At 43.3% G+C, this 14,551-nt stretch overlaps 1 protein-coding gene across 2 annotated transcripts in view; it reads left to right on the top strand.

Moving 5' to 3' along the window:
* The first annotated feature begins 616 nt into the window (after window positions 1-616).
* cog4 (component of oligomeric golgi complex 4) overlaps window positions 617-14,551 on the top strand; it is a 21,311-nt gene continuing 7,376 nt past the window's right edge. For both annotated transcript variants that reach the window (XM_083650526.1, XM_083650525.1), the window contains exons 1-10: window positions 617-749; window positions 9,976-10,058; window positions 10,605-10,719; window positions 11,508-11,682; window positions 12,080-12,273; window positions 12,702-12,807; window positions 13,572-13,729; window positions 13,834-13,892; window positions 13,983-14,107; window positions 14,205-14,323. In XM_083650526.1, the coding sequence (XP_083506652.1) occupies window positions 618-749; window positions 9,976-10,058; window positions 10,605-10,719; window positions 11,508-11,682; window positions 12,080-12,273; window positions 12,702-12,807; window positions 13,572-13,729; window positions 13,834-13,892; window positions 13,983-14,107; window positions 14,205-14,323 (1,266 nt within the window). In that variant the 5' untranslated portion in view covers window position 617. The remainder of the gene's footprint in view (window positions 750-9,975; window positions 10,059-10,604; window positions 10,720-11,507; window positions 11,683-12,079; window positions 12,274-12,701; window positions 12,808-13,571; window positions 13,730-13,833; window positions 13,893-13,982; window positions 14,108-14,204; window positions 14,324-14,551) is intronic.

The raw sequence follows: 14,551 nt of genomic DNA, 5'->3' as shown, positions 1-14,551 counted from the left end.
GGAAGAATGTCTATTTGCCAGTAAGCGGCAGCAACAACCAGCCACACTTTTGTTTTCTTTTCTTTGTCTGTGTCCAAAACCCAGAAAACGACAGAACTAAGATTGAGTGGAGACTGGTTTTCTCAGGGTGGAAAATCTGTTCATACAGCGTAAACGGCAATCTCCATTCAGCATGAAGTTGGACAAAGCAAAGGTTGAGGCTTTTTGTCGTTCCTTTCTTTTGATCTATTTATTATTATTCACAATTCATAATTATGTCAAGAGTACAACAGAAGGTAAAAACAAAATATATATGAGTATATGAATTGTCAATAAAGATGAAAACAAACATTAAAAGAATACATTGAGAACAGCCAAAAGAAAACCACTGTGGAGACAAAAACAAAACCTGTTGGTCAATGAAGTACAGAGGACATAAAATAGGCATATTATGCAGTTCAAATTCATTCATCCTTATAACATAAGTCTCGTAATACAAGTTAATAACTGTCAAAAGGCTGGCCCTGTCAAGCTCATTAATGGTCAAGTCAGAATACAAAATCGCACCACGCATGCGCAACCGTCGCAAACCTCGCTGGTGTCGTAAATCGTGATTCGTAAACCCAAACTGGCCGAAGATGGCTGACAGCGGTCCCTGTCTCACGGCGAAGAGATGCGACTCTCTCGGCTGTGTGAGTATGGAGAGTATCTCGGCTCTGACGGAGCTGGAAGACCTGGAGAGAGTTTACCAGCAGCTCTGCGCAGGAGAGGTGAGTACCGTTAGCTCGTTAGTTTAGGTGAAAAGGCGGTTGTGGTGGTGTGCGAGTGTCTGCACACGTAAACTTATGACGTCGGCGGCGTGAGGGGGGGCATAAAATGCTGAAATGAAATGTTTCGTGTTGCTGGCCTGTCCCGAGCGCATTCAAAGGCCTTCACGTCTGCAACACGGTCAAAATAACGCACCCCTTTATTTTTAAAGCTCGTAGAGGCAGATTAGTTACATGTCCTCAGTGAGGCGGAAGTTGGGGGCAGAACCTGATCAGGTTGACAGGATACAAAACCATAACAACACCTTTCATTCTGGCCGTATGGAGTTACACTCTTACCGTCTATGGTTACACCCCTTTGTTTTGGTGTCGAGTAGTCCCAGGAGGACGTTGCGTTGGAATCTGCAAAGGTTCAGAAGCGTGAATCCCGGTCGGGTCAGCTGGCTGGTGGTGGATCTCTAGCCCCATCAGCTGGTCCCATCCCAGTTCAGTTTGACAGAGATTTGGTTCACTGTCACATTCGCTCGTAGCCTGCAGTTGCAGCACTATGGAGTCCCGGATCTGCCGTATCAACAAATAAATGAATAAATGTATAAATGAGCAGATAAATACATATATATGTATCATAAATATATGTAGAAATAAATGTAGATGACATAAATGTATATATATGTGTATTTTCCTATTTTTGTACGTTTTATATATTTATTTAATGATTTATTTGTGTATTTATACATTTATTTATACATTTATACATTTATTTATACATTTATACATTTATTTATACATTTATACATTTATTTATACATTTATACATTTATACATTTATTTATACATTTATACATTTATTTATACATTTATACATTTATTTAGACATTTATACATTTATTTATGGCATTTATTTATGTGTGTTTTATTTTATTTATGTCTGTTTTATTTACCTCCCATTTATTTATGTGCCTTGTATTTAGTGATGTCTCCTTTGTATTTAGTGATGCGTCCTTGCTTCCTTTCCTTTTCTGTATGCATTTCTGCCTCACTCAATGCAAATTAGGGGGGCGGCCCGTGCATTTATGCCTGCTGCTCAATGCAGATTAGGGGGCTGGCCGTCATGGGCTCAAGTCTTTGCCTATTGGCTCGAATGCACATTGTCCTATCTGCTCCAAACTTGTCATGCATGATAAGTGTCCATGCCTGAAGATATCTGCACATCAATATCCATGGTATTTACACTCATAGCGCCACCTACTGGCAACAGGAAATGACATGTTTTACACTTACATGAACTGCTCAGAGTGGGTTGAACACATCCACCTCGGATGTGGTCAGAAAATCCTTTACCACCCAATGCAGCTTCATTGTGATGATTATGAGTGCTCATTGACTGGCGTGGGCGTGGCGCCATGGCGAAGGTTGATGTTTCGCCGTCACACAGGAAGTTGGAGTAACTTCATTGTAGATTGTCCAATCTGCTCCAAACTTGTCATGCATGATAACTGTACATGCCTGAACACATCTAGATGTCAATATCCATTTATAGTCATAGCGCCCCCTACTGGCAACACAGAAAGTGCTTTGTAACTTGGCCCTACATGCTCACACGTGCACCAAACTTCACATGTTTGATGAGCATCCCAGCCTGAAGACATCTAGATGACCATTTGGAGTTAGAGGCAGAGCGCCCCCTACTGGCCACACAGAAAGCGGTTTGTAACTCGGCCGTACATGGTCACACCCGCAACGAACTTCACATGTTTGATGAGCATTCCAGACTTCACACATGTACATGCCAATATAGCATTATAGGCAGAGCACCCCCTACTGGCAACACATAAAGTTGATTGTAACTCAACTGAACGTTGTCCTATCTGCTCCAAACTTGTCGTGCATGATAAGTGTCCATGCCTGAAGATATCTGCAGATCAATATTCAGTGATAGTTACAGCGCCACCTACTGGCAAAAGGAAATGACAAGTTTTACACGTACATGAACTGCTCATAGTGGGTTGACCACATCCACCTCAGATGTGGTCAGAAAAGCCTCAAGCTCTCGATTAACCTTCATTGTGAGGATTATGAGTAAGACATTGATATGTCAATATCCATTTATAGTCATAGCGCCCCCTACTGCCAACACATAGATTGTTTTGTAACTCGGCAGTACATGGTCCCCCGTGCACCAACATACACATGTTTGATGACCATCCCAGCCTGAAGACATCTGGATGACCATTTGGAGTGATAGGCAGAGCGCCCCCTTCTGGCCACACAGGGAGTTGGAGTAACTCCATTGTAGATTGTCCAATCTGCTCCAAACTTGTCATGCATGATGAGTGTACATACCTGAAGACATCTAGATGTCAACATCCATTTATAGTCATAGCGCCCCCTACTGCCAACACAGACAGTGGTTTGTAACTCGGCCCTATATGCTCACACGCGCACCAAACGTCACGTTTGATGAGCATCCCAGCCTGAAGACATCTATAGGACCATTTGGAGTTAGAGGCAGAGCGCCCCCTACTCGCCGCACAGGAAGTTAGAGTAACTCCATTGTAGATTGTCCAATCTGCTCCAAACTTGTCATGCATGATCAGTGTCCATGCCTCAAGCCATCTATATGTCAATATCCATTTATAGTCATAGCGCCCCCTACTGGCAACAAAGAAAGTGGTTTGTAACTTGGCCCTACATGCTCACACGTGCACCAAACATCACATGTTTTATGAGCATCCCAGCCTGAAGACATCTAGATGACCATTTGGAGTTATAGGCAGAGCGCCCCCTACTGGCCACACAGGAAGTTGGAGTAACTTTATTGTAGATTGTCCAATCTGCTCCAAACGTGTCATGCATGATAAGTGTCCATGCCTGTACACATCTATATGTCAATATCCATTCATAGTCATAGCGCCCCCTACTGGCAACACAGAAAGTGGTTTGTAACTCGCTCCTACATGCTCACATGCGCACCAAACTTCACATGTTTGATGACCATCCCAGCCTGAATACATCTAGATGACAATTTGGAGTGATAGGCACAGCGCCCCCTACTGGCCACACAGAAAGCGGTTTGTAACTCGGCCGTACGTGGTCACACCCGCAACAAACTTCACATGTTTGATGACCATCCCAGACTTCACACATGTACACGCCAATATAGCATTATAGGCAGAGCGCCCCCTATTGGCAACAGGAAATTACATCTTTTACACTTACATGAACTGCTCATAGTGGGTTGACCACCTCCACCTCACATATGGTCAGAAAAGCCTTAACCCCTCGATTAACCTTCATTGTGAGGATTATGAGTAAGACATCTATTATGTCAATAGCCATTTATAGGCATAGCACCCCCTACTGGCGACACAGAAAGTGGTTTGTAACTCGGCCCTACACGGTCCCACGCGCGCCTACATCCACATGTTTGATGACCATCCCAGCCTGAACACATCTAGATGACAAATTGGAGTGATAGGCAGAGCGCCCCCTTCTGGCCACACAGAAAGCGGTTTGTAACTCGGCCATACACAGCCACACCCGCACCCAACTTCACATGTTTGGTGAGCATCCCAGACTTCACGCACGTACACACCGTCACCGATATAGCATTAGAGGCAGAGCGCCCCCTATCGGCAACACAGGGAGTTGATTGTAACTCGACCGAACGTTGTCCTATCTGCTCCGAACCCCGACGCGCGGCGGGTGCGAGGGCCCACGACGCTGCCTGCAGCTTTAATTAGAGCCCGAGCACCGGCATGGTCGGTTGGCGAAGGACCTATTGTATTCCAAGGGATTATTATTAGGGGTCCAAGCACGAAGTGCGTGGATCCCTATTGTAATTGTTCCGGTTATTAGGGGTCCAAGCACGAAGTGCATGGATTGTATCTGTTGTATCTGTTCTGATTATTATTATTTATTTTTTTATTCTTCTCCGGTAAAACTGTATGTACAGCAGAAACTGTAATGCTCAGCATAGCCAGACTGGGCACATAGATTGGAAATGTGCCTCACTACTCAGAAACAAAAAATGACCCATACCGGCCAGATGGTGGCGCTATAACAGACCATTTCGCGTTATGCTCCATATCTTCTGAACCGTGTGTCCTATACTCAAAATTTCTTTCAAATCAAATCACTTCTCAGGGATTCCTTGGATCAATATGCATCTATCTATGTAGGCCGCGCCCATTTGCGTCTGCCTAGATTTTCCACCATTTTGAATTTGATCAAAACCCTACTTTTGCTAACTCCTCCTAGACCGTTTGGCCAAATCACACAGTTTTGAAATGATAAATCTCTAAACGTTTAATGAAACACACCCCGACACTAAATTGCCCACAACTCATTAACCGGTCAATTACAACTACTGCTGCTACTACTGCTACCAGTCCCACTACTACCAACACTACTATTACTACTATTCCTACTACTGCTACTACTAGGCTACTACTACTACTGCTTGGAAACTGTCAGGTCACCGGATCTCAACCAAATTTTGTTTACTTGTGCACATACCAACTCTGAATAAATGTGCCTTATTTTGTGTTTATTATGTCTCATATATCCCCCATGTCACCGGATGCTTGGACCCCGCATCGCCGCTTGCGGCTATATTTATTGTTATTATACTTACACTTTGCGTGCATTTTTGAGGGTCTAAACATGCACAAAAAGTGGCCAAACTTTGCACATCCGTCACAAGTGGCGAAAATTTTCAGATTTCAAGGTTTTTGGCCAGGGGCGTGGCTAAATGCCTCCATAGTGCCTCCTATAAACGGAATAGCCCTCGCACTAAGTTTCACCTACAGCTACGAAAATTGCAGGGCACATGTATCATGGCCAGACTGATGGAAAAGTCTCTTGGTGCCAGGATCCACACCCAACCGGAAGTCAGCCATTTTGAATTTACTGTGCAATATTTCAGACATTTCACCCATTTCCAGGGGTCAGACTTTAACGAACTCCTCCTACGGGGTTCATCAGATCACCCTCAAACTTGCACAGCAGATAGAAGAGACCCCAATGATGAATAGTTATTAAAAGTTTGCATTTACCATGGACGGCGTGGGTGTAGCTACGCGGCGAAGATCGATGTCTCGCCATGACACACGAAGTCGCTGTCACTCGAATGCACATTGTCCTATCTGCTCCAAACTTGTCATGCATAACTGTCCATGCCTGAAGACATCTATATGTCAATAACCATTTACAGTCATAGCGCCACCTACTGGCAACAGGAAATTACATGTTTTACACTTACATGAACTGCTCAGAGTGGGTTGAACACATCCACCTCGGATGTGGTCAGAAAATCCTTTACCACCCAATGCAGCTTGGGCATGGCGAACGTTGATGTTTTGCCGTCACACAGGAAGTTGGATTAACTCCATTGGAGATTGTCCAATCTCTGCCAAACTGCACGTGCTTCATACGTGTCCCAGCCTGAAGACATCTATATGTCAATATCCATTTAGAGTCATAGCGCCCCCTACTGGCAACTAGGGGGCGCTCTGCCTATCACTCCAAATTGTCATGTAGATGTTTTCAGGCTGGGATGGTCATCAAACATGTGAATTTTGTTGCGCGTGGGACTGTGTAGGGCCGAGTTACAAACCACTTTCTGTGTTGGCAGTAGGGGGCGCTATGACTATAAATGGATATTGACATATAGATGTCTTCAGGCTGGGACAATGAGCAGTTCATGTAAGTGTAAAATATGTAATTTCCTGTTGCCAATAGGGGGCGCTCTGCCTATAATGCTATATTGGCGTGTACATGTGTGAAGTCTGGGATGGTCATCAAACATGTGAAGTTTGTTGTGGGTGTGACCACATACGGCCGAGTTACAAACCGCTTTCTGTGTGGCCAGTAGGGGGCGCTGTGCCTATCACTCCAAATTGTCATCTAGATGTATTCAGGCTGGGATGGTCATCAAACATGTGAAGTTTGGTGCGCATGTGAGCATGTAGGAGCGAGTTACAAACCACTTTCTGTGTTGCCAGTAGGGGGCGCTATGACTATGAATGGATATTGACATATAGATGTGTACAGGCATGGACACTTATCATGCATGACACGTTTGGAGCAGATTGGACAATCTACAATAAAGTTACTCCAACTTCCTGTGTGGCCAGTAGGGGGCGCTCTGCCTATAACTCCAAATGGTCATCTAGATGTCTTCAGGCTAGGATGCTCATAAAACATGTGATGTTTGGTGCACGTGTGAGCATGTAGGGCCAAGTTACAAACCACTTTCTTTGTTGCCAGTAGGGGGCGCTATGACTATAAATGGATATTGACATATAGATGGCTTGAGGCATGGACACTGATCATGCATGACAAGTTTGGAGCAGATTGGACAATCTACAATGGAGTTACTCTAACTTCCTGTGCGGCGAGTAGGGGGCGCTCTGCCTCTAACTCCAAATGGTCCTATAGATGTCTTCAGGCTGGGATGCTCATCAAACGTGACGTTTGGTGCGCGTGTGAGCATATAGGACCGAGTTACAAAAACCACTGTCTGTGTTGGCAGTAGGGGGCGCTATGACTATAAATGGATGTTGACATCTAGATGTCTTCAGGTATGTACACTGATCATGCATGACAAGTTTGGAGCAGATTGGACAATCTACAATGGAGTTACTCCAACTTCCTGTGTGGCCAGTAGGGGGCGCGCTGCCTCTAACTCCAAATGGTCCTATAGATGTCTTCAGGCTGGGATGCTCATCAAACATGTGACGTTTGGTGCGCGTGTGAGCATATAGGGCCGAGTTACAAACCACTGTCTGTGTTGGCAGTAGGGGGCGCTATGACTATAAATGGATGTTGACATCTAGATGTCTTCAGGTATGTACACTCATCATGCATGACAAGTTTGGAGCAGATTGGACAATCAACAATGGAGTTACTCCAACTCCCTGTGTGGCCAGAAGGGGGCGCTCTGCCTATCACTCCAAATGGTCATCCAGATGTCTTCAGGCTGGGATGGTCATCAAACATGTGTATGTTGGTGCACGGGGGACCATGTACTGCCGAGTTACAAAACAATCTATGTGTTGGCAGTAGGGGGCGCTATGACTATAAATGGATATTGACATATCAATGTCTTACTCATAATCCTCACAATGAAGGTTAATCGAGAGCTTGAAGCTTTTCTGACCACATCTGAGGTGGATGTGGTCAACCCACTATGAGCAGTTCATGTACGTGTAAAACTTGTCATTTCCTTTTGCCAGTAGGTGGCGCTGTAACTATCACTGAATATTGATCTGCAGATATCTTCAGGCATGGACACTTATCATGCACGACAAGTTTGGAGCAGATAGGACAACGTTCAGTTGAGTTACAATCAACTTTATGTGTTGCCAGTAGGGGGCGCTCTGCCTATAATGCTATATTGGCATGTACATGTGTGAAGTCTGGAATGCTCATCAAACATGTGAAGTTCGTTGCGGGTGTGACCATGTACGGCCGAGTTACAAACCGCTTTCTGTGTGGCCAGTAGGGGGCGCTCTGCCTCTAACTCCAAATGGTCATCTAGATGTCTTCAGGCTGGGATGCTCATCAAACATGTGAAGTTTGGTGCACGTGTGAGCATGTAGGGCCAAGTTACAAAGCACTTTCTGTGTTGCCAGTAGGGGGCGCTATGACTATAAATGGATATTGACATCTAGATGTGTTCAGGCATGTACAGTTATCATGCATGACAAGTTTGGAGCAGATTGGACAATCTACAATGAAGTTACTCCAACTTCCTGTGTGACGGCGAAACATCAACCTTCGCCATGGCGCCACGCCCACGCCAGTCAATGAGCACTCATAATCATCACAATGAAGCTGCATTGGGTGGTAAAGGATTTTCTGACCACATCCGAGGTGGATGTGTTCAACCCACTCTGAGCAGTTCATGTAAGTGTAAAACATGTCATTTCCTGTTGCCAGTAGGTGGCGCTATGAGTGTAAATACCATGGATATTGATGTGCAGATATCTTCAGGCATGGACACTTATCATGCATGACAAGTTTGGAGCAGATAGGACAATGTGCATTCGAGCCAATAGGCAAAGACTTGAGCCCATGACGGCCAGCCCCCTAATCTGCATTGAGCAGCAGGCATAAATGCACGGGCCGCCCCCCTAATTTGCATTGAGTGAGGCAGAAATGCATACAGAAAAGGAAAGGAAGCAAGGACGCATCACTAAATACAAAGGAGACATCACTAAATACAAGGCACATAAATAAATGGGAGGTAAATAAAACAGACATAAATAAAATAAAACACACATAAATAAATGCCATAAATAAATGTATAAATGTCTAAATAAATGTATAAATAAATGTATAAATGTATAAATAAATGTATAAATGTATAAATAAATGTATAAATGTATAAATAAATGTATAAATGTATAAATAAATGTATAAATGTATAAATAAATGTATAAATGTATAAATACACAAATAAATCATTAAATAAATATATAAAACGTACAAAAATAGGAAAATACACATATATATACATTTATGTCATCTACATTTATTTCTACATATATTTATGATACATATATATGTATTTATCTGCTCATTTATACATTTATTCATTTATTTGTTGATACGGCAGATCCGGGACTCCATACAGCACAAGGTGTTTTCCTGCCAAAAGGAAAGAAGATGGGCTATATTCGAAAATGATATGCTGCTGCCATGAGGGTTGCACTTTATTATGCTCATATTCTGCCCTTTATCAAAGGATAGGAGGACAATGTGTTCAAGGAAGTGCAGCTCAAAGTATAATTCCATGAATCTTTTCAAACAATACATGTGTAATAAACAATTTAATGGGGGAAAAAAATCAATTAATGGTTAGTTGTCTACTGTTTACCATCTCTCTTTGTATCAAAAGCTCAGGCAAGAGCTCAGTCAATTTCAGGGTAGAAGAAAATGTCTCATAAATCAAAATTTAAGCAAAGGCAGAAATGTAGTGACAGCAACTCATCTAGGACTCAGGGATGCCAAAGTAAAATTCCAGATGGAGGTGTTAAAAGGTTTCTGACCACATACTGTAGTGCAAACTGAAGAGTGAAGAGTCCATAGCTCACTGTGCTTAGCCCCAATGAGCATGTCAACTAGAAGGGGGAGTAAGTGATTTATCAAAAAAAACATTTTCGATTTATTATAGCTTTATTCTTGTTGTGCATGACATATTTCGTTGTCTGTTCTAATGCAGAAAGAAGTGGAAACTGAGCTGGACAAACTGACGGGGCAGCAGGGGAGCATCGACACAAAGATGCTGGCACTACAGAGGATGGGGTACAGTTTGAGCAGAGTACAGTTTCTATAACAGTTTGATGTTGGTGCATAGTGGAACAACCATGTGACCCAATATGACTTGCTATGTGTTTATTGTACTTTATGCATACGACATTAATACAGCTTATACATGGTGTATGCTACTTCCTGATGTGTTAAATTGTCATGCCATCCTAATTGACTGGGAAATGTAAAAAGTTGGGGCTAAAATATAAATAAAGTTTTGATGTGATATCTGGTAATTCCATGGAAAAACTGTCTCAGGTTTGAATACATACTTACATCCTCACTGGAGACATGCAGTAGCTCACAGGACACGTCAAAACCAGCAGATGAAACCCACATGCATGTTATTAATAATAAAAGATTAAGATAATTTATTTAAAAGCACACCACATACACATACCAGTATGCACTACCTTCTGACATTGCATGATCATCAGATACAGCACCACCAATTTCAGCTACACCATAATCTATGATGTTTGAGCCAGCAATCTGTTAATAATAATAATGATATGCAAAACCTGTCACTTTGCCCCTCAGGCCCAAGCTGCAGCTGATTGGAGGAGACGCCAGTCAGCTGTCGGGCATGATCACCTTCACCTGCAGCCTGGCGGAGAATGTCAGCCGCAAAGTCCGACAGCTGGACCTGGCAAAAGTACAACAACACACACACACACACACACACACACACACACACACACACACACACACACACACACACACACACACACACACACACACACACACACACACACACACACACACACACACACACACACACACTCCTTACATCTAGGTGTCACACACATTCATTCTACAGAGTCAGGGATGCAGTGGAGGAGGGGGACCCACCTAAACCTTTTAGTTACAAAATAGGGTTTACCCATCTTTTTGCGCATAAATGCTGATGACTCACTCAATTAGAGCTCGATTCTCTTGCTCCAGCTTCTCAAATGTGAATATTTTCTAGTTTCTTTCATCTTCTATGACGGTAAACTGATTATGTTTGGGTTGTGGACTGTTGGTGAGGCCAAAAGAAGACATTTGAGGACGTCATCTTTGGGCTTTGGGGGACAAAGAGATCGACATTTTTCACCATTTTGTGTGCATTTTATAGACTAATCGATTAGTCGAGAAAATAATCAACAGATTAATCGATAATTAAAATAATAGCTGCAGCCCTAGACTCAATAAACACCATATTGGGTAGAATCAAATGGATGTGTATAAAGAAAGCGTATTTTAAGAAAGAACATAGATTAATGTATTTTTCAAAATTGTATTGATGTTTGTGCCTATGGTTGTTTTGCCTTATGATGATCACTGACTTGATGGGTCAAATTTATTTACCCCTTTCCTTTTTTACCACCACATCACTGTACATAATACAGTCACTCCTGCTCTCTGACTGTGCGTTTATATGTATATATTTTTGTTTTACAGACACGGCTCTATAACGTCATCCAGCGGGCTGATGATATCCTTGATCTGAAGTTCTGCACCGACGGTGTGCAGACGGCTCTGAGAGATGAAGATTATGAAAAGGCTGCTGCCCACATCCACCGATACCTCTCTCTGGACCAGTCGGTTATTGAGCTCAGCCGGCAGGGAGAGGAAAGTAAGACGAGGGCTGTAGCTCAATGTGTACTACCAATCTGATCATTTTTCACATTTGGTCAGATCATTTTTGGTTTGTGGTATTTTATGGGGGAAGCCTGAGAGAGGAAAATGACTCAAAAGTTTTCTGAACAAATCGGAAAAGCACCAGACTTTTGATTTTTTTCCCCCCTCAGACTCCCTCTGTTAGCTACTGCAACCCAAAAAAGACATTTAGCCAAATTGAACATGAACAATGAGCAAAAATGCAGAATATCAAAATCACTGTAACTAGCATGTAAAGCCACCACAGAAGAGAGATAACACGTTCACTTTGCATCTGCGCTCCCCTCACTAGACAGAGACCGTAGCACTGATAATGCAGATGTAGATAATGCAATGCCTCTCTGTCCGCCCAGGCAGTGTGGTGGACGCCAGTCTGACGACGCTGCAGGACGCAGAGCAGAAACTGAAGGTCATTGTTTCTGAGAAACTGGATGAGGCTGTAGCAGCGGTTGACCTCGCGCAGGTGGAGCGGTTTTTCAAAATCTTCCCTCTGCTGGGCCTCCACCAGCAGGGCCTCGCCCGCTTTGGTCAATACCTCTGCAGCCAGGTCAGTGTGACAGCGCTCCCAGGTGTTGTAAAGGGCAGAGAGCAAGAGAGAGCACCAGAGTGGGAACTTAAGGGGATAGAGTTGCAGATTGAGAAAGAGGAAAGAGGCCTACAGGAGAGAGTAGTGCTAGGAGCTTGGGAGATGAGGAGACAGCGGAGCGAGGAAATCTGTACATTATTGCAGGAACTGGAGGGAACCTAGGGGTGTCGGTAAACCAGGTAATGTCAAAAACAAATGCTGCCCCCATAAGTCCATGTGAGTAAGTGCACCCTCTTCTCCTTAGCATCCCCTAAGGCACAAGGCATTTTCACCACTTGACCTAATGTTAAAGAATCACCAGAAATAGTCATGGGTATATGATGTCTGATCACTAATTGTGCTCTTATTATTACGATAGTCATATTTCAGTATTTCTCTCTTTCATGCAGCTGGCCTCTAAAGCTGAGGAGAACCTGCTGTTAGCGACAGGTGGAGACCTGGGAGAGAAGAGAGCGCCACTCGTATTTGCTGACACTCTCACACTGTTACTAGAAGGTGAGCTAATCAGCCTGATATAGCGTGTGTGTGTGTGTGTGTGTGTGTGTGTGTGTGTGTGTGTGTGTGTGTGTGTGTGTGTGTGAGACAAAAATAAGTGCAAAACATCTAGGTAACTTCTGTTCTGTGTCCGCCCTCATAGGCAGCTACCAAATTTGGAAAAAACGCTACCACCTCTATCCATAGTTGTCTTATGCAGTGGTCACCACCACTGGTAGATCTCAGGGTGCTTACTGGTAGATTCCAAAATCATTTTTGGATAATAAGTCTGTCCGTGCATGTTTATTGCAAATGTACAATTTAAATATACATTAAGAAATACTGTCTATTGCTAATTGCTTATTGAGATTATAAACAGCATTTCATTTAGGTCATGTCTACCCACACTTATCTATGGAATACAAGTTTGTGATTTTTTGTTTGTTTTGTAATTATGTTTTTGTGTGTGTACAAACAACGGTTAATTATCAGGTTTACTGTTACGGGGGGGAGAGGGGGTGGACAGGTAGATCTTGTGCTGTTGAAGAACGTGAAAGTAGATCTGAAGTGTAAAAACGTCTGTCTTATAGCTTGCTGGTGAGCCTACAGTGTACAGTGGTGGTCATGGTTTTACATTGCATTGTGGCTCTGAGATGCATTTGGATTTTGATGCGATTGTCCTGAATTGAAAATCCAAATAAAGAAATTAAACTGTGTATACGTCTCCACTTGTTTGTTTGGAGAGGCAACTTAGAAAAAACGTGCTTGTGTTTGTGTGTTCCCAGGCATTGCCCGTGTTGTTGAGACTCATCAACCTATAGTAGAAACGTTTTACGGTCATGGCCATCTGTACACACTCATCACCCACCTGCAGCAGGAGTGTGACCGGCAGGCCCAGAAAATAGTCGATAAGTTCATCCAGCAAAGAGACTACCACAACAAGGTGTGTGTTTGTGCGTGTGAGTGTGTGTGTTTGTGTGTATGAGTGTGTGTGTATGTCCTTGAGTTCATACCTGGAGTCGCTGTAACCTCGAGTCCCTCCTGTAGTTTCAGATTGTGCAGAACAGCATGATGAGGACCATGCCAGCTGAGAGGATAGAGCCCAGGTATTTGTGTTTGTCTCAGCAGCATCTTGCGTCCCCCAGTCGGTCTGGCTGCTTGCTGTCTGTCTTCATGTGTGTATCTTGTGTGGACAGAGAGCTGGACCCCGTGCTGATGGAAGTCACCCTGATGAATGCCAGGGCTGAGCTCTACCTGCGCTTTTTGCGTCGTCGTATGATGTCCGATTTTGAAGTTGCAGACGCCCAGAACATCACTCAAGGTAGCTGCATATGAATGCATGATAATACATATAATAAGACTCCCTTTGTGATGTAGGGTAGAAACAATTTCTGTGATTGTTCTCGTCGACCGCACAGAGCATCAGCAGAATGTGGAGAAGCTCCTGAAACATTGCTTGCTGAGCCGGACCATGCAGGAGGTTATTGGCTACTACATTCCAATGGAGGAGTACTACATGAGGGAGACTGTCAATAAGGTAAATCACTCAATCTTATATTTTCATGCGGAGGTAATGGCAGTGAAACAAGTGTTCAACTTTTAGAAAAGCCCAGAACAAAATTATTATTTTTTACCCCATTAGCTGCAATACACTTTGATTAAAAAAAAACGATTAAACTTTTAATTCATAAAGATAAAGTGTGTAGCATTTTCTAGGTGCACGGGTGGAGGGGTGAGGAGAATTCATGATTAGAGAGAGTGAAAC

The sequence above is a fragment of the Poromitra crassiceps genome (assembly GCF_964638095.1).
Source record: "Poromitra crassiceps genome assembly, chromosome: 14".
Lineage (NCBI taxonomy): Eukaryota > Metazoa > Chordata > Actinopteri > Beryciformes > Melamphaidae > Poromitra > Poromitra crassiceps.
The sequence above is the reverse complement of the archived record's forward strand: the minus strand, read 5'-3'. Positions and strand labels throughout refer to the sequence as shown.